Source organism: Heterocephalus glaber, unplaced genomic scaffold, assembly GCF_053883595.1.
Source record: "Heterocephalus glaber isolate CG9 unplaced genomic scaffold, H.glaber_assembly_v1.0 deba00001479, whole genome shotgun sequence".
Lineage (NCBI taxonomy): Eukaryota > Metazoa > Chordata > Mammalia > Rodentia > Bathyergidae > Heterocephalus > Heterocephalus glaber.
In genome coordinates this window covers 18,295,857-18,315,790 of record NW_028258316.1, presented here as the reverse complement: position 1 = coordinate 18,315,790, position 19,934 = coordinate 18,295,857, and the positions used below count along the sequence as shown (strand labels likewise).

The 19,934-nt window shown below is 43.3% G+C and overlaps 2 protein-coding genes across 23 annotated transcripts in view; one reads left to right on the top strand and one right to left on the bottom strand.

Annotated features, from left to right (window-relative positions):
* Astn2 (astrotactin 2) overlaps positions 1-19,934 on the bottom strand; it is a 908,742-nt gene that overhangs the window by 251,564 nt on the left and 637,244 nt on the right. For all 15 annotated transcript variants that reach the window (XR_015439761.1, XR_015439763.1, XR_002396623.2 and 12 more), the window contains 2 exons: positions 5,951-6,075; positions 979-1,083 (listed from right to left, as the gene is read on the bottom strand). Coding sequence is in view for 12 of the 15 variants with exons in the window: in XM_087182849.1 (XP_087038975.1) it covers positions 979-1,083; positions 5,951-6,075 (230 nt within the window). In the remaining 3 variants the exon portion in view is untranslated. The remainder of the gene's footprint in view (positions 1-978; positions 1,084-5,950; positions 6,076-19,934) is intronic.
* The window catches only part of Trim32 (tripartite motif containing 32), a 78,265-nt gene that overhangs the window by 39,047 nt on the left and 19,284 nt on the right, over positions 1-19,934 (top strand). For 2 of the 8 annotated variants that reach the window (XR_015439766.1, XR_015439765.1), the window contains exons 3-6: positions 7,086-7,216; positions 7,811-7,869; positions 11,063-11,136; positions 13,553-13,674. The gene's annotated coding sequence lies outside the window, so the exon portion shown is untranslated. Of the gene's footprint in view, positions 1-7,085; positions 7,217-7,810; positions 7,870-11,062; positions 11,137-12,139; positions 13,380-13,552; positions 13,675-19,934 lie in introns of those variants that run through there. The other 6 variants (XR_015439767.1, XR_015439771.1, XR_015439768.1 and 3 more) reach the window with 6 other exon arrangements.

Sequence of the window (19,934 nt, the reverse complement as noted above, 5' to 3'; positions counted from 1 at the left end):
GAATGCATGAAGAATTAGGGAACACACAGACAATAAGGCTGTGGCAGTGTAATGAGTAAATGCCTGGGTATGCAGGCTCTTAAACCAGATCTCATCTTTCCAGAGTCCTTTATTCATGCCTTATATTTTGATCTTCATTATTTTTACCTATATCCATCAAACATGAGCACCAATAATGTGCTGACTCTCTATTATATTCTGGGGCTATTGGAATAAATAAGGCCCAAGTCCTACCCAAAGCTCTCAGGTCAGTGGCAGAAACATGATCAGATTAACTGGTTTCAGATATGAATCAAGCTCTCATTAGTACTTTGATATGGATATTCAAGCACTTGAGAATTACTTGAGTTGTTCTGAGGAAATGGAGAATGCAGGAAGTACCAACTAGTAGGTTAGTGTATGTTCTCCAGGCGATGAGATCCAGGCTGAAGGCACAGCAAGAGCATAATCATAGTCATGGAAAAACATGTCCCATTCTAAAAACTATGAATTATCCCTCTGCTGGAGCTCAGTGTCCATGCGGATAATGTGAGGTAATGCATGTGTATGAGATGAGGTGGAGTGGGAAGAAATGCTATTGCTGTCTAGAGATTGGCAGGAGAAGAAATTAGCCAGAGGAGAACAGAGGAACTGGTGTTGGAGAAAACATACAATCCACAAGCCTGAAACACTACCAAAACATAATTAGGTTGTTATTTATCCTTTCTGTTCTATTCATCCTTCCAAATCTCTGCTTACATATCCCTTCCTCCAGGAAGCCTGTCTGACTTCCCATAGTGGACGGCTCCTTCTGAGCCACGAATGCCCTTTTATTTCTCTGACCCTACTGCAGCATATTGATGTTACTGCCAGCCAACCCACCTGCCCTCCTTGGAAGCTTTCTCTTCCCCTCAGTAACCCCAGTGCCAGCACAGGCTCGGCACACCTTAGGTCTTTGATTTATCCCAAGTTCCTTGGCTACCTGGCTGGCAGCCTCACCTGCTGAGAGGGTGATGGTGCTAAGCTTCACTCGGTACAGGTTGCTCCGGACTCGCCACTGCTGCACCATGGGGTAACCCATGGCCTCGTCGTACCGGATATCTCCTGGGAAAGAGATAAGATGGCCATGTGAGCTCAGAATTTAGATGGCTTATGCCACAATGCCTACTCTGCAGCTCTCAGCTTGGCTAACGGCCACCTCTTCAAAGCGAGCAGAGGCTTGGTCTTTGAGAGTGTGCTTTTACTAGGATCAGCAATCTTATCTGGACCCACCTCCTGGCCTGTCCTCTCAGCCCCATCCCTACTGGTCCTCTCTTGGGCTTGCAAGTCCTCTTTACCCTACAGATAAAAAAACTCAGGCCAGATTTATATCCCACATAACTGCACTGCCATGGGACATGAGACATCTCAGTGCTTCATTTTCCCCATCTGATGCTATAGCTACCTCTACTCACCTTATTTCATAACCACGTTGTGAGATTTGCATGCAGTAATAGAAGTGGAAACCTTTGGTAATCTAGAAATTTTGTACACATAGACCAGGAGATAGCAATCTATAGTACATTTGTTAGATTTTGGCTGTGGCTGCTTTCATACAACATAGCAGAGTTGAGCAGTTGGAACAGAGACCATTTGAAAAGCCAGGCACATTTATTATCTGTCCCTTAATGGTTGCTGACCCCTGTGAGGACCATTGTTTCTTGACATGGAAATATGGATGTCCTTATGTATTACATAAAATACATGTGTACTTACATAAAAATTTCCCATCTCAAGTAAGAGTGAGAAACATTGGCTAAACAAATTAAAACTAATTTCTCAGCACTCTGAATAGACTGATATGCACTTTAAGGCTCTAGGAAGGTACTGTGCAAACTCCTTTGCCCATAGAACCCTTTTTATACTAAGGACCCAATAACACTCATGTTCCATAGAATGTAGTTTGGGAAACACAGGTTTTGTATAAAGAAAAGATAAAGAAACACAACAAAATGTTAGCAATGGTTAACTTTGGGTAATGGGTATGAAAAATTCTTGCTTTCTGATTTATATTCATCTCCAAGTTCTAAATTTTCTACCCTAAGCTTTATAACATCTCTCTCCATAATCAGGAAAAAGTGCATTAAAAAAAGAAATGCTAGTCACGTCAGAAGTTATCATTATTGTTGTTATGTATCCATGCTTTCTTGTGCCTCTGCAAATAACAGGCACATTTCTTTTCCCTTTCTCTTGTCCCCTGGTGAGGAGGCACTTAAGAAGATATCTGATATCAAGATTAAAATGAGAATCTCACTGGAACAAATTATTTCTTCCTGGACATTACTGCAGTATTAAAGTTGTCCATTACTGTCAACATTCTTTTTATTCCTTAGCCTTTTCAGCAATAATATAATTTTTAGAAGCTTTCATTTTAAAGTAAAATATTCATGACCCCCAAAGATATGTCCACTGGAGCGAGGTTGTTTGGTTATAAATTTGTCTTCTCTGTTTATCTGCTCTGCATCTCCCATTGTCCTTCCTTTGCAGAGGCTGGGGAGAAAAGGAGAGTGGGTGGAAGGAGGGAGGAGAGGTCCATGGTTCTCACACAGGGCAGAGAAACAGTCTTCGAAGAAGATTCAAGCCTCAGGGCCCAGGCAGCTTCTGCACCCTCTAGCACTGCTCATTCATGTTTAAAGCTAGCCATCTCCAACAGAGGAGGGCTGGACACTTTGATGCAGGCTGTTGCAGTAACTCTTTCACTTGACATGATGTCCAAAAGGAAAAAAAACCTCTCTGATTATGAATGAATTTGCAAAACCATTTCCTCTGCCCCTAAGTCTGTTCCTGGGCTCATCATTAACTGTTTCTCCATTCCTCACTTCTCTATGCCCTGATCCTTCCTGGATTCAAGGATCCCTACCCCTGGATCCTTCCTGCAATATAAGGTTTTCAAACAGAAAGTCATCTTCTTGAGGGTGAATATGTGGTCTGTATTATTCACACTTCTTCTGCACAGTATAAAACAGAGCTCTGCATATAGTTGGCTCTCAGAAATTACCTAACAACTGACTCAAACACACTCATTCCATTCCTGATCAGATGCTCATCCCTGCCTTTTACTTTCTGCCTGGCCACCATCTCACCCTGCTCTATCCCAGATGCCTACCTGGGGTTTACAGCTAAAATTAGGCTGGAATGAGGGAAGAATTTTTCTTTGTAATTGAATTTAAAAAAAAAAACCCTGAACTATAAAAATTCCTTTAATAGAAAACTTACAAGATTTCTGAGTCAAAACAAATAATCTAGCCAAGCATGGTGGCACGGGTCTGCAATCCCAGTACTTAGGGGGATGAGGCAGGAGGATCATGAGTTTGGGGCCAACCTGGGCTACTTAGTTCAAGGCTGGCCTAGACTACATAGGGAGACCTGTGAAAAAATGTTCAACAAGGCCAGTCACTGAAGAAATGCAAGTTAAAACATTAAGATTTCATCTTACACCAAAAGAATGGCAGTCATCAAGAAATCAAAAAATATGCTGGTGTGGCTGTGGTGAAAAAGGAGTCTTTCTATATTGTTGGTGAAAATATAAACTAGTACAACTGCTATGGAAATCAGTATGGAGATTTCTCAAAGAACTAAAAACAGAAATTCCATTTGACCAAGCTATTCCCCTTCTAGGCATCTTCCCTAGTGATCTAAGGGCATCAAATTACAGTGATACATGCATATCATCATTTATAGCAGCACAATTCATAACAGCTAAATCCTAGAAGGAACCTACTGTATGTTCATCAGCAGACAAATGGATAAAGAAAATGTGAAATCTATACCTAGTAGAATACTGCTCAGCTATAAAGAAGGATAAATTTGAGACATTTGTAGGAACATTCATACACCTAGAAAACATAATGTTAAGGAAAATAAATCAGTTACAATGGTTTCTCTCATATGAGTAATGCAAAATACAAATAAAGGGCAACATGTAAGATTGACTAAAGGAATCAGAGAGGTAGATCTTTTGCAAGTGGGAAGGGGTCCAAGAAACCAAGCGTCAGGGGGAAGGGGAAGGGTATATAAAAATACTTAAGATACATCATATATATGTACCAAATGCCCACGATGAATGCAATCACTATATATTCCAAATGTGAACTAAAAAATACTAACAATAATAATGAAAATGGAGAAAGAGGATCTAGAGACAGGGAGGGAGATGGGAAGGGAGGGAAAGGGTAATGAAAAGAATCAAGATATGTTAAGTGTGTGTACCTACCCCCCAAAATGAATGTAAACTTCATGGACTGCAAACACATACTAATAAGATCATAACAATTTCTACCACTATAAGAGAAGAACAATAAACCAAGCATTCTATATACATGATCTTTATTTCTCACCATAATTATTAGCCTCCATTTTTTAAAAGTGAGAAACCAAGATTCAAAGGGGGAAAATACTCAGTGACATCCAAGGATCAGTGACGCGTCCAGGCATCTTTCTGTTAGAATACAGCACTGCCCCATGAACTACGAAAATATTTGCTCAGAGCTGGTGAACTCCTCACCACTGGGGATATCCAAAGAGGAACATTTACTCATTCAACTTATTGGTAAGGAAAATTCAACTAGATGACCCTCACATCCCATATTAGCCTGGTATTTCTACAGTCTTATGAAAAATAAAAACTAAGGAAGGCATAAAAGTTTTTAGGCATATTTTACAAAGGATTTTAAAGAGTACATCTATGATTTTATCTGGGCTACATCCTGGTCTCTCTTTGAAGTAGGATAGGTCAAGGAGATGATGTAAGATAGGGAATAAAGCATCAATTTAGGAATTCAGATCAACTAGTCTTAACTCTTGCTGAAGCATCTGTGGACAGCCATGGGGCCTTGTAGAAGTTATACAACTCCTTTAACCAAGAACAATAATGCCCCTGCACAATTACATATGTTGGTGTATAAATGATCTTGGTGTCCAGGAGGCTCCTGTCCCATGTGGGTTCTCTCCTCTGTCCTTGCCATTTTGTAGGAAGAGCCCAAAGAAGTTAGACAGCTTGCCCTGGTCCTTCCAGAGCTCAAAAGTGTTGGGGAAGATTTAAACTTAATTGTGTCACATTGCAGGGTCCTCCCTGGGGAACAATTCCCCTCTAAGTGATAAAGCTCAGTTGTATATAGGAGTGACCATTTTCCCTGGGACTCAATGCCATACAGCTACTGTATCACAAAGGCAGAGTCCAGGCCTACTTTAGGAAAACACCCCCAAAACAGGTGGGAAAGAAACTAGGAGGAAACAATGAGGAGGAGAAAGACATGCTGAGGCTGGGCAGAAAATACGAGGCCTCAAGAGAGCCTACAAAAGACAGCTTCACAGCAGGGTGAGTGGGAGCCACAGAATCGAGAAAGGGGACACAAGACTCAATGCATGCTATGACACCAGGTTCCAGTCCTGGCAGATAGGCTGTGTGACCCTGGGCTGGTCTCCGCCTCTCTGAGTCTAGACTCCTTATCCATAAAATGGGAAAAATGATTCCCATTAGAGGGATGGCTCAGGGCCCCATACAAAAACAAGCTATATAACTCAAGAGTTCTTTCTTGGTTGGAGAGTCTGCTGACTTGACTTTACAGTGATCTCTAGATGAACCATGAAAACCAAATACTGAAAAAAAAAAAAATCAGGAAACTGTCAAGACAGTGAAAAATTGTTTTGATACTTGGACACAGAGGCAAAACCCTCATTGAGAAAGGTTGAAAGGTTGTCCCTGTTCTCAGAGAAGCCTCTCCTTGAAAATAGTTCCAGCTGGAACCTGGGGTCTCAGCAAGGCCCCTCAATTGACACAGCTCATAGCAAGACCCCAAGAACTGGCAGGTCCCTGCCCGCCACCCCTTGGAGGAGGCCTGGATGGCCCTGTCTTGGATCTATTGAGGGCAAAGTGAACCTGGAGCCTAAGTGTGTGGTCAAGGAGCCCAAGGAGTTCTGGGACAGGTCTTACCAGTGAGCAGCTGGAGGTCGGGCAGGGGCTCCGAGAGGACTCCCCGGCACTGCTCCTCCACCGGCAGTGGAATCACCAACAGCCCATCAGCCAGCTGAGGAAAGTCCTTGATGAAGTTGTTCTCCCTGTGGAGAGGAGCAGAGAGGCTGCCAAATTGAGGAAGTGGAGGCTGCGGGGCTGCAGGGCAAGAAGGCAGGAAGTTCCCCGTTGGAACAGACCCATGGCTGAGTGGTTTGCCTTGATGCCTCTGGCTCCCTGAATCCCGGGCTCTGAGAACAATGTGCTAATGACAGCTGCTGGAGTCAGGCAAGCTCCGGCTTTGAATCCTGACCCAATCACTTCCTCCCTGTGTGATCTCAAACAACTTACTGTTTCTCTTGGAACCTCAGTTTCCTTTCTATAAAGTGAGACTTAGACCTCAGGGCTATTGTAAACACTTAATAGGATAAAGCTGCCAATTGTTTAAGACACCCTCCACTGCTCTATAAACTATTTGGCTGCTAACTGTCCTCTGGCATAAGCAATGACAACAATACACCAGGATGGGAGGGAGCTGAGAACAGCATGAAGTTGGAAGGATGAGGAGGAAAAATTAAGCTAGAGAAAAGAAGGCTTGGGAAAATGGATGTGTGTTAAAATGAAGGGGTCCTGAGAGACATTTTATTTATTTATTTTTGTATTAAATTATTTTATTGGTACATTGTAGGTATACAACACAATTACATTTCTCATTGGGAATTGTACCTTTACATAATACATCTTGGTTCTTATTTTTTCCCCATTCCTAGCCCTCCCTTCACGCCCTCCACCCTTCCCTATTTACAAAGACTTTATTTCCATTTTTTCCATTTCTCATCATTTTTCCTTTCCCTTCTTTCCTTTCCCCTGCCCCTCCCACTACCCCTACCCCTTTGGACCTTTTCTTCCTATTTTACATTATCGATTATTCATTCTAATCATTGTTACATTTTAGGTATACAATATAATGACATTCATCATTGGAAATTTGTACCTTTACATAGTCTCTGAGAGACATTTTAACTTCAATCCCTTTTACAGATGAGGAAACTGAGGCCTGAAAAGGGGAATGATTTAATCCTAGGCTAGTGATCTTTCCTCTGCCCTAACTTCACAGGGACCTCCCTCTATCTCTTCCCTGAAGGGGGAATCCCAGGAACAGAAGACAGCTTTGAGTGACTCCAGAGGACAGAAGCCTGGACAAAGGAAGTTTTAAGGGCGACATGGTGGCAGATTTCATTCCTTTAGGTAAGAGCTGCCTAAAAACTGAACAGCGGCCAATGGACGTGGAAAGCTTGCTGTTACTGGGGGTGTGCAAGCGGGAAACTTGACAGACAGTTGGTATGGGTAGGTAGTATCAAGGGCATTTCTACATTAAATCTGACTTTTGAGGTTACTTCATATGCAGAGATCTTCAGAGTTATAGACACTAATTACAATCTGGAGAGGGAGGAGGAGAGGGAGGAAAAGAACAAAGGGAGGGGAATGTTTATCACTTCATTTTGCCACCTGGAACAGGCAACCTTGAAATGAAAATCAGAAAGACAAAAGCAAAAATATGTGATACCAAAGCAATATCTTTGAAGTTGGGACCCCAGGCAGTTTAAAAGCAGCTGTGAAAGTGTCAGATGACCTCAGTCACCTTTATTTCTGTGCTCCACACCCTCACACCAAGGCCTGGAGACCACTGAAGCTCATCACCAGTTCATTCATTTATGAACATGTTCTCCATGTCTGCTTCCCGAGGACTGATATTCTCACTGTCTTCATCATCCCCAGCATCACTAGCTTTGTCATTGTCATCTGTACTATAGTATTTATTGAATCTCTCTCATTTTCTAGGATCTGGCTAAGAACTTTATCTACGTTTTGTCATTTAATCTTCATAGCAACCCTGAAAGGTAGATATTTTTACTTTCAATTATAGAGGAGTAATAATGAGAGTCTGAGTTAGTAGGAATAGGATTTGAACCCAGGTCTGCTGGAGCCTGAGACTGTCTGCCTGGGGAAGGCATATGCATGGTGAAGAAGCTCTATGTCTACACTGCTCACTTAACCATGCTATTGTGTGTGCTATAACTACGTTTGACTCTCACATTGTGTTAATGGCTGCTTGTGACCATGGGTTCCACTTTGGTGGTTCTTCTTGGGTTTGTCTGCAAATCTGGGAGCATAGGACAGCAATGCAAATAAAAAGACAGACTTAGGGCTAGGGATTTAGCTTAGTGGTTCTGCCACCTGCCTCACAAGCGCAAGGTCCCAAGTTCGATCCCCAGTACCAAAAAAAAAAAAAAAGACAAACTTGTAGGTGAAGGAAATGCTGTCCCACACCATGGATCACCCACCAGGGTTTAAGGGACTGAGTTTCCTTGTGCCTCCATTGTGAAGTGGCCTCTGATCCTACAAATCTTCCATCAAGCATACAGCGGGGCAGAGAGGGGTTTAAGGCCCTAGTCAGTCAACATGTGCTGAACCTATATGCAGAGAGAAGCCCTGGATGCTACAGATCAGACATAGATTGCATTCGCCCCTGTCCTCTAGATCTTCCAAGGCTGATGGAAGAGATACACAATGCACATGCAGAACAGTGAAGAATAGTGGAGTCTGCTATGGTGAATTCTGGCTGGACTGAGTGCTTCTGTTCAACAGCCCCTTCCTCACAGGTCCCAGGCACTTGTATTCTGTGTAGAAGTGGCCAAAGATGAGGAGGTGGTGGTGTCTCTGAACGCTGGGCTCCAGCTTTGCCTACACTGCATTCTTCTTGCCAGGCACCCTGGTTCGAATCATCCAAACCTCAGTGTTGTCATCCATAAAATGGGAATCATAAAAGCTACCAGCCTGCTACAGTGGGGTAGTAATCACTGTAGTGAGCACTCATTATGCTCAGTAGTTGCAAGTACTTTACATTTGCTCACTGCCCAACCCGATGAAGTAGGTGCCATTAAAATCCCCAGTTTCAAGTTTGAAAAGCTGAAGCACAAAGAAGTTTAGTAACTATTAAGGTACACAGCTGGGACAAGGAAGGTAGTCTGGCCCTACAGCTTATTCTTCTCACCACTGCTCAGGCGCAGGTGCTGAAAGTCACATGCAGGACAGACACAGGCCATCAAAGCCGGAAGACCTTGCCAGTCCTCACGCCAACACCAGGAGATGGGCACAATTCTATTCCCCCCACTTCAGCAACAGGAAAATGGAGCCCCTGCAGGAGTGATTTCTATGGATTTGCACTCAGAGAGCATTTGGCGTTTAGTACCAGAGGGGAAATTTAACTTATTTAACTTTGTCACCTAGGGTCTCCATTTTCAGTATCCTCTAGAAATATTTTTGTAACTGCAGAGGAGGAAGGTGTGCTGTTCTCTCTCCTGTCACACTCCTCTCCTCCCTCCAGTCCCTCTGCAATCTGGCCAGGTCAATCCTGGCTCTGGAGGAAAATAAGACCCGGACTGGACAATGGGAGGAAGCATAGTGGCCACCTAAGATGCCCTTTACTCTTGGATTGAGGTTTTCCGTCTGAGCTTCCAGGAAGCAGAGAGGGACTTTGGGAAACGCCTGAGGAAGAAGATGGCGGGCGGGGTGGGGGTGGGGGTGAGATAGCGAGTCAGCGCTCAAGACAGCAACTTTCCCTCTCCCTGTACTGGTTCCCTCAGTGGCTGCCTGGGTGACGTGACAGCCACAGTCCTGCACGGACTCCGCCAGCAGAGGGCGCCCAGGGCCTTCGCATCCATCAGCTCTGAGACAAGGCAAACCTTACACAGGAAAAGGAGCCACTCGGAAGTTCTAAGCCCAGGCCCACACGGTCACTTGAGAATCCACTCAGCTGAGAAAGGTGACCGAGGACAGGTGTTGGATGAAATTCAGTTGGCCAGAAACCAAAATCTGATTTTCAGATCTCGTGTGTGTGTGTGTGCGCGCGCGCGTGTGTCAGCTGTAGCTTAGTGTTTAGTGTGTGTTAAAAGCTATTAGATAATTAACCTTCTTAGAAAAAAGAATGAGTAATGTTTATTAAGATTTGTTGATTATATGCTTTGACCATCACCTTTGTTCATGGTAGTGGGTCAAGATAGGTACGTGTGTGTCACTTTAGGCTCATAAGAACTCTATGAGACAACTACTATTATTATTCCCATTTTATAGATGAAGAAACAGATTCTCAAGAAATTAAGGAACTTTTTAAACTAGGGCCTACAGTTAGGAAGTGACAGTGGTCAAGACCACATTCTAACCCCTCCAGCTCCGACCTCAGCGCCTGGCATTCAGAAAGCTCAGGTTCAGTGCATGAAGCCAATCCCTGTACCTGGTCACAAGAATAGGCTGAGTCATGGAGCGATGAGACCTGCAGTTGGGCTGTTCACCACCTCTGTAGAGTGTTATTATGCACAAGGATTGATTTAATGTGCATGTCTTTGAATGTGTTGAATAAGTGAGTGTCATATTTCAAATTAGCAACTCGGCCACTGATTGTTTAGGCAAATCTCTCTCAAAATATATTTATATATTTATGAAAACACTTCAGCTTCAGTTGACATTATATGGAAATGATTCATCATCAAATTTTCGACCAAGTAGATCCTGAGTTCTGGGGTCTCTGGAAATAAGAGGTGTCATTCATCCCACAAATACTTAGTGAGGGTCTATCCTGTTTCAGCCACTAATCTGGGCACCAAGTGATACAGCAGTGGAAAATCAGGGGCGGTGCCACCATTTATGAAAACCTAGAGAGAATCTAAATGCCATATTACAATCCACAAGGCCTCTCCCAGTGTAACCCTTGCCTATCCCTGCTGCATCCTCCAGCCCACTGCTCTCCATCTGCACTGACTGTCCTTAAGTTCCCCTGCTGAGCCATACCTCACCCTTCCCAGCCCCACTTATAATCTGCTCTCCTTTAGAAAGCTGTTCTCCTCCCTCTGTATCTGGTCAACTCCTACTCACCGCTCACCACACAGCACTGCATCCATCACTTTTGAGAAAGCTCCCCAGATCACTTACTACACACTACCCTAGATCTTGCTCTCTTCTTCCAAGAAGGACTTCACAGTGTCTAACCTTAGACCTACTCCTGGGTGACCTGCTGATGCCCGTTTCTCCCTGTAGGCTGTCAGCTCCATGAAGGCCCAAAGTATAGCTGTCCAAAGGACTGTGGCCACATCAAGACCTAACTGTGCAAAGTGAGTAAGGCTGAGAAAAACAGTGAACAGTAGGTGCTCAAGAAATAAAGAAAAGGGGGACCAGGGATTTGGCTCAGTGGTTTCGCTGCCTGCTGTACAAGCGCAAGGACCGGAGTTCAATCCCCAGTACCAAAAGAAACAAACAAACAAACAAAAGAAATAAAGAAAAGGGGCTGGGGATTTAGCTCAGTGGTTCTGCCACCTGCCTTGCAAGTGCAAGGACCCAAGTTCGAACCCCAGTACCAAAAAAAAAAAAAAAGGGAAATGAAGAAAGGAAACCCAGGGATAGGGGTAATGTACGTTCATCCTATGTCTTTTGAAAGAGCCCTTTCTGATATCTTGCCATAAGGTCCCACAATCCTTCAGGATCTAAGGGCTATTGAAAATTTGACTCTCAAATCCCCAAAATCCCAAATCTTTCACAATAAGCTTTAAAGCCATACTTTATTCCCATTCCTCTATGCACAGACACCACGGCTCCAATGGAGACTGGACAGTAGGATCCAGGGACCACTGAGCTAATGGGGATTATATGGGAAATAATATCTCCCAGAGTTTGTGTGTGTGTGTGTGTGTGTGTGTGTGTGTGTGTGCAGGACAGGTCTGCCTGGTGCATTCACATGTGGGGGGGATAGGAGCTGAGAGAGAGATAGGGGGATGACTGTCAGCAGGAAGCAAGAGGCCCTGTTCAAAACCACTTCTTCCATGACACCAGTCTAATCTTTCCTGGTTGGAATAAGTACTTCCTATCACCTTTCTGTTTTGTTTGTGCATGGATTCCTGAAGTAGCCTTAGGATCTGGTGGTAGAATCTGGTGGTAGAATATACATAGGCTCATGAATCCAAATTCTGGCTAGAGGAGATCAGATATATTTTACAAGCATTAGTGGTTTCCTCTCTAAAATGAGGGTAATGAGGGGTCGAAAGGGGAAATTTGTATAAAGTTATCTTTAATTCTAGTTTATTTTCTTGAATCTCACATTAGATTTTGAATCTCTTTAAGGGTCTTGGAGAGTCCAGCACAGTACTTGGCTCTCCGTACACCCCTGATCATCTGCGATTCATGCATAGAGGGGAGGAGACTTCTTTACCCTCTGACACCACCTGCATGTCACTTCTAAAAGCTACACAGCCTACAAAGCATTTCCACTGAGAATACATGCACCACGTCCAGCTTTCTTCCGATCAGCCATGCTATGGAGAATCACAAGCAAGGGAAGCAAACCTCCTTTGCCACCCTCCTCCACCTTTTCTTGGGGCTTTCCTTCCTCCCTCCTTTAAGAATATGTGTTAGTAGTTTGGATATATTAATACACAGCAACCAGCATGCAAGAGGCATCACCCCTCAGTTCTGGGGAAATTAGCATTTAAATTGAGGTATTTCAAGGAGGTAAATCACCCTAGAGCCAGCCAACTCTGTATGCAGCCTTTTCCTACCCAGGAGAAGCCAAGAAACCTTGGTTTGGGAGCTGTTAAGTTTGCAGAAAGGAACTCACCCTTTTTGCCTGTCTTATTGCTCTTCCTAGGCTGCCTCCCAAAAGGGTCACATCAAAATCTGAACACTAATGAGGACATCTGCCCCATCCTTCACCTCCAATTGAATTGAGCCTTTCAACCAAGTGAGAACAGTGGCTTTGGCTGAGATTTAGTGTCCTCAGGAAATAAGGTTTCAGAAGACCCATGTTTTCTTGGCTCTGTCACCACCTGGCTGTATGATTTGGGGAAACTGATTCGCCAAATCACTCTGGAATTGGGAAGGGAGAGGGATGGGCTGGTGCAAAATATCTGTCTGAACCTTGGGCTGGGAGGTATAGAAAATTAAATTTGTTAGCTGCTCTGTAGGCACTGGTTGATCAAATTAATGCTAACATTGTCTCATCTAAGGTCACCCTGAAGCTCTGCCCTTCTCAGGGAGCAGTTAGAAACTCCATGATCTGCTGCTTAACAAGGGACACTAGTTTACATTCTTGGGTTAAGCACTCAAGACTTAGTGGTTCTTTCATTCTTTCACTTAGTCATTAATTCGACAGTCTTTACTGTTGTGTGTTAGGCACTGGAGACACAATGGAAAAAGAGACATTTTTTGTCCTCCAGTCACTCAACAGGCTGGTAGGCAACATATGTGTACAAATGCTTCTTATAGATTGTGCAAATTTTGTATTTTTGAAAATATTAATAGGAAGCATATTCTTTCCCCAACATTTGTTTATGATATGGCTTGCATTAAACTAATAGCATCCATCCATTTGGTAGAAGAGCAGATTCCACCCAGAAAAGAAGGGACCAGTGCTCAACTTTGCATCTCAAAGCTGACTTTGTAGTGTCTGCAGTCAGTCTGCGCTGAGAGTGAAGGTTCCTTTCCATATCAAAAGCTGGGCCTGCTCAACTCAGTTTATTATTTTATTCTACTATATAGGTGGTGCAGGTGACAACCTCGGAGGCTGTTCCCACCAGACTGGAAAAGGAGTAGAAAAGCTCTCTTTCTGCTACTGGTGCTGCCAAGGAGTTCCTGAAGAGAAAGACCAAGAGAGTACAGATGTGAGTATCTCAACATCCCAACTTCTGGCCTTTTGAAAGTGAAACTATTCCCTGCGCACTCTAATGTACAAAGATCTTACCAACAAATGTTTAATATAGGAGCAAAGGGTGTGGGGAAAATCTTAAGGTTGATGAGCAGGGCCATTAGGACTTGGTCCCCCAGAATCAAGACATAGTCTGGGGAATTTGTAAGCCCTTTCATTCAATAAGCTAATAGGAACTCCCATGAGAATTAGTGGTAGGTGATGTAAAAGTCTTAAATTCAGGCCTGAAAGTTTCGTACCCACAAGGTAAAGGAGGAAACACTGCTGAGACTTCTTGGCAGCATATCCCTGCTCCTATAGATGCAGGGATAACGGAAGGGGCCAAGATTAGAACAAATGGGGTTCAGCATGTAAAAACCTAATGACTTTGGACTCTGGATGTGGGTTCTAACATAGCCCCTCTCAAAAAACTGTTTAACATTTTTCATATTATGATGGAAAGCAGAGCCAGGGCCCTGCTCAAGCAAGAAATCATGTAGTGAATACCAGCTAGGATCCAAAATACCTTGTACCAGAGACTTTCTTACCAACATCTTCCTGCACCTTGAGATCAAGTTGAGTGGCAGAGACTGCTTGGTATAAAAGAGGAAGGGCAGCTGGAGAGCTCAACTGTGACCAAACTAAATGTTTATTATGGGTAAGATATTTTATATCCTCAATCAGCAAATGGAAATACTTTTGTCTTATTAGTGAAATGAAAACTTGAAGGAATGGTTGTGTCTGTTGTAGAAAATTAGGATTTCAGTGATTTACATATTGAGCTGTAGTGAAAAATATTTGGAACCTTGATGGTATAAATAGAGAGTTTTAGGTCAGACTGATAAAATTTAACTTCATATGGGAAATTCAGAGACCAAAGAAGTACAGGGGAGGAGCACTTAATGCAGAAAGGGAAAGTATGGAAAACTTCCTGGAGCAATCGAGTCTTGATAGATTTAGAAGCATTATTTATAAAAAGGGCAAGAAAGAGAGATAAGGTGGGGCTCAGGCAAAAAGAACATTATATGAAAAAGTCAAGCGTGTCTGTGTGTGGGGGTGTAGGATAGCATCCTTACATGGCATAGTCTGGAAATTAAAAGAAGCCAAGTTTTGAGATGCTAAGGCATTGCTAAGGCTGGGCCTGGAGAAGTGCAGGTAGGGATCAGCTCTTATGGGTCTTCTAAGTGATGCCATGAAATGGTCTTTATTCTGAGGGCAAGGAAACTCTTGTTAAGGTTTGCAGCAGGAATCCAGTGCCATCACTTGGAGCTTTAGAAAGATTGTCGGAGTATAGTATGGAGGATGGAGTGGGTTGGAATGGGGAAAACAAAGCTGCTAGGAAGGAGTCTAGTTTTGAGGTTTTGCAACAATCCAGATAATAAATGATGGAATGGTATAGCAGAATATAGAGAAGAGGCACAGATTTGAGAGAGACTCTGGAAGTAGAACCTGCTGGTCCCCATCATCAGCTGCCTATGGTAGGGAATGGGAAAAGGGAGTCTTGGGGTCTATCAGGCAATTCTGAATCCAAATAGTTAAACCTATGCCCCGAAGCTGACTCTAGGGCCCTGTCTTCCAATCTTCCCTCGGCACATGCCTGTGGATATTGACCACCACCAGAGAACAGATCAGGGTGCACTGGCCCACCATTGAAGCCCTCAGCCTCATTTCTGTCTCTGCTAGCATCAGTTCATCTCAGTGTGACTGCTATTTGTTACACTTGCAGGAAGGTATCTAAGTCTTGAACAACTCCCCACCCTACCCCAGCATTTTCTGCAAGTTCAACTACCTCTCAGGTAGAGGGTCTGAGGCTCCCATTCCTCCCGAGACACTTGATGGTCAAGATCCCCATCTCCCAGGCTGCAAAATAATTCACTGGTTGTACAGTGATCCGAAGATGTGGGGCCATTCTAATCATAGCTGATGCTCCCAGGAGTGATGAGCATCACTGTTCCCATTTGATGGGAGAAAAGACAGAGGCAAGGCAGAGAAGTGAATTGTTTAGGAGCTCCAAGGTGTTTTCTTTTTTACAGAATCAAGACTGGCTACAAAGCCTTAATCTTGATTTCTAACCCAGAGCTGTTCCACTTGCATGTTCTCAAGGATCAGTAAGAATGACCACTTTATCTACCTAACAGCCTCCAAACTGTGAATGTCTTCAAAACAGGGACTGTGCCTGATTCTTCTATGCAACCTCCTCTTCATCATCTTGAGATTTCCTAGATATCTCTTCCAGGAAGCTGTTCCTGAGCCCCTTCTTTGGAAGTAATGTCTTTCGGCTTTTTCCAGCCCTTGATGCTGGCTCTGACTTCAAGATCTCCATGTTCTGCCATGTGTGGTTCTTCATGTCTGGTCCCCATCTCAGATTATGTGGTTCTCTGTTGCAGGGATATATATTGGCTGGTTCCCTTCGAGGCCCTCCTCCCTACAGTCTGACTCCAGATTCTGGTGCAGATGCAGTGCATAATAGTTTTCTGTTTTGGTTGAGGTCACTGTCCACTCTCATCAGGACTGCATTCATACCTGTCTTTGCCAGTTCATTTACCGTCACACAGCCAGATGATTTTCTAAAAGAATAGTACTAACTCCTTGTATTTTTTATTGCTGCCATGACAAGTCACTATAAACTTAACAAATTAAAATAACATAAACATACTATCTCAGAGTGCTGTGGATCAAAAGCCTAACATGGAATTCTGGGCTAAAACCAAGGTGTCTGCAAGGCTGCATCCTTCCTAGAGGCTTTAGAGGGGAATCAGTTTCCTTGCGATCTCCAGCTCCCTGAAGCTGCCCACATTCCTTGGCTCATGGCTCTCTTCTATCTTCAAAACTGGCCAAGGCAAATCAAGTCTTTCTCATATCACACTCTCTGACTCATTCTCTACCTCCCTCTTCCACTTTAAGGACTGTTGTGATTATATTGTGTCCATGCGGTACTCCAGGAAAATTTGTTTCTCTCAAAATCAGAAGAGTGGCAACCTTATTCACTTAAACCCATAATTCTCTCTTTGCCATGTAAAGTACTCTATTTCCAGGGATTAAGACATGAATATCTTGGGGATGATTATTCCGCCTGCCACACTCAGTTAAGTTTTATTTCCTTCTTCTAGGAGGACAATGTCATTGTTCTGTTTTCATTTGAGGATTAGATGCCATTTCTTCATATTTCCACAGTACCTATTCTACCCTTTACACTAGACCCTGATTTGTTGTCACCCCATGTCTCCCTTAGTGAACCATGAATACTTGAGGTCAAGGACTGTGTCTGTCTTCTTCACAGCTGTGAATTTAGCTATCACAAGTGGCAGGAACTCAATACACGTTTATTCACACATGAATGAATGCTGGTGTGATGAGTAAGCTTGATTGTGTCAACTTGATTGGCTTAGAAGCTGCCCAGGGAATTGGTGGAGCACTCTTGGGTGTGTCTGGGTGGGGCATGGAGGTGGGGCTTTGGTCCCTTTTCATTTCCTCTCTGGTGCTGTTCTTTTGCTTTGCTTTCTGGCCATCATGAAATAAGCAGCTTTGCTCTACCATGCCTTTCTGCCGTGATGTTTCTACCTTGGAGCCAGTTAACCATGGACTGAATCTCCTTAAAATATGAGCCAAAGTAAACTTTTCCTCCTTTAAATTGTAGGTTTCAGGTAATGTGTCCAGCAATGCAGAAGATGACTTATATAGCCTTCTATCTGAATTAAAATGTAGGGAAGATGATGCATTAGGCTGTGGAACACAAATCTCCCCATGATGAGACCTAGGACATTGCCTTATTCTTTTCTGCTCCCTTCCCATCTCCCCTCTTTTTCCTAGATATCTAACACACAGAATAACTGATATTATTTTAAAAGCTAGTATCTATTGTTCAGAGTGTGCTAGAATTTGTTCTAAGGGCTTTGCATATATTATCTCATTTCACACTCAAAACAACCCTGAATGGTAAGTACTCATATTCTAATTTTATTTTTAAGTGAAGAGGCACAGACATAAAGAGGATAAATGCAGAGGGCATAAAAGCTGGACTTGGAACAAAAGATCCTAACTCCACGTTCTTAAAACTATGAAAGTGAAAGTTTAACTTTGCTCATAATTGAAATGCTGAAAAGCAAAAGTTTACTTGTTGAAAATACCAGTGCTAGTTGAATGTTCCAGATGGATTTCAGCATTAGTAACAGTACCTAACTGCCTTTTATTAAGTGCATGCCATGTATTAGATGATCAATGAGCTTTGTTTCTAACCTTCTCAACTATCTTGCCAGTAGATATTATTATTTCCATTTAAAAAGTGAAGGAACTGGAGCTAGGAGAGGTGAAATCACCCTTAACTAGTCCCCTACAATTGACTCAAGGCTGTTAGCTCCACTCCACTATCTGATCACGTCCACATCTGCCTTTCTATCTCCTTCCTGCGCCTGCCTTCATTCATACACAGTGTGCTTGAACACACAGACACATACAAACACACACACACACACACACACACACACACACACACAGAGTTAAGCCTGGGTTATACATTGCACATACCATCTTTCTCTAAATGAAATGGGAAACTGCTTCCGCTGATGGCACCGAAGTCACTTAAGCATTCCAGACATGATGCTACTAACTTCTGCCCTGATAATTGCGATCCCTGAAATTGAAAGAAATTGCAGGCTAGAGAAACATTATCTTCTCCTCAGCCACGTCGGCTTCCATCTCCTTGCCTGCGTGTCAGCATCGGGATTCCTGGTGCTGTCATAACATCACGAACAAGCTGAGTTGTTGTCATCATAGACCCTGGAATATCTTTCCAGACTTTTCCCTCTACATCTCGTGGGAGCAAATCAAGGCCCGGATACCTTGCTTCAAAACTTTAGAGCTGGGGAAAGTTTGACATCACTAGGTCCAACCTCTGCATTTTTCTGACAAAGCATTACGGTTATCTCTGTTTTTCAGATGTGAGATACACAGAGGAAAATTAGCCTTGCTCTGGATCACACAGCCCATGTGTGGTCAAAGAGAAATCTGATACTGAAGCCTGTCTCCTTACACGATGTGCAGGGTATAAGGGATGAATTCCCTGGTCCAAGGGGGCAGCTAAACCTTCTCAAGGAGGGGCACCTCGAGCAGCAACCTCTTGCCCTGGGTGACTTCCCTCAACATTTGAGGGATCTCATTTTATTATAGTCAAGGTCAGAAGCCAGTCACTGTGCTTTTTAAGGATGTTTCAAGTCTGATCAGGATCTTCATATTCTGGTGTTGTGGACATTTTCTGTTCTTAGAAACCCTGTACCCCACAGCACCCTTTCACTGTACACTCCAAGGGCAGGGCCCGGGCTGCACCTACATGATATAAAAGCAAGGCACAGTAGGTGCACAAAAGGACTCACTTCAACTGACTGACCCTTCCTGAATCCTAATGTGCATTATCATTACTCTTCCTACATCCAGGACAAGGGCAGGAGGCCTGAGCACTGCCCATCTCAGCAGGCTTTAAAGCATTGAGGTCATTTCTTTGACTAACACAGGTGTCCCCGAATGCTTCCAACACAGGGCAAACTGGGAGTTCCAAGCTGGAAGCTCTGCTTTCATTGGGAACTTTGTGTCTTCCCTCTCACTTTTTTGAAGGATTCTTTGTAGGCAGACACACTAGATGTGCACTCTGGTTTCACCTATCATTCTCTGTGTGGCTTTAGTTGGACAAAAGATTGAACTTTTTCTGAGCTTCTGTTTCCTCGTTAGAAAAATGGGAATAATAATTATTCTTGCTGTAAAGACAAAAAAAAGCCCATAAAATGAACTGCTTAGCACAAGGCTGAGAAAAGCAGGCTCTCAATAAATGGTAGCTGTTGCTGCTTTAGAATGCACCACTCTGGCAAATTTCAATTTAAAATACTCAGAAAGCCTGTCATGGCTAGGAATAAGAAGAATACAAATTTTAGAATTGGAATGGTCCTCAAACCCTTTTCTTCAATCCCTACCCAGATAGCATACATAATTTGTCCAAGTCACAAGAAAAAGCTAAAATGAGAACATAGGACATGCAGCTACTAATGTGAGGTTCTTTTCTTTATATCAGGGGAATCTTCTTTTTATGCTAATACATTTTATTCTCTTCTAACTACATACCTTTCGGGCCACCTCTGATAGGAGTTATTAAAGTTAAAGCAATGCTCCTAGCACCATAAGCTGAATATCCCTGTCCCTCTCCCTACCACAGCCTGCACCATGTGATATTTCCTAAATTTAGAAGCAGAA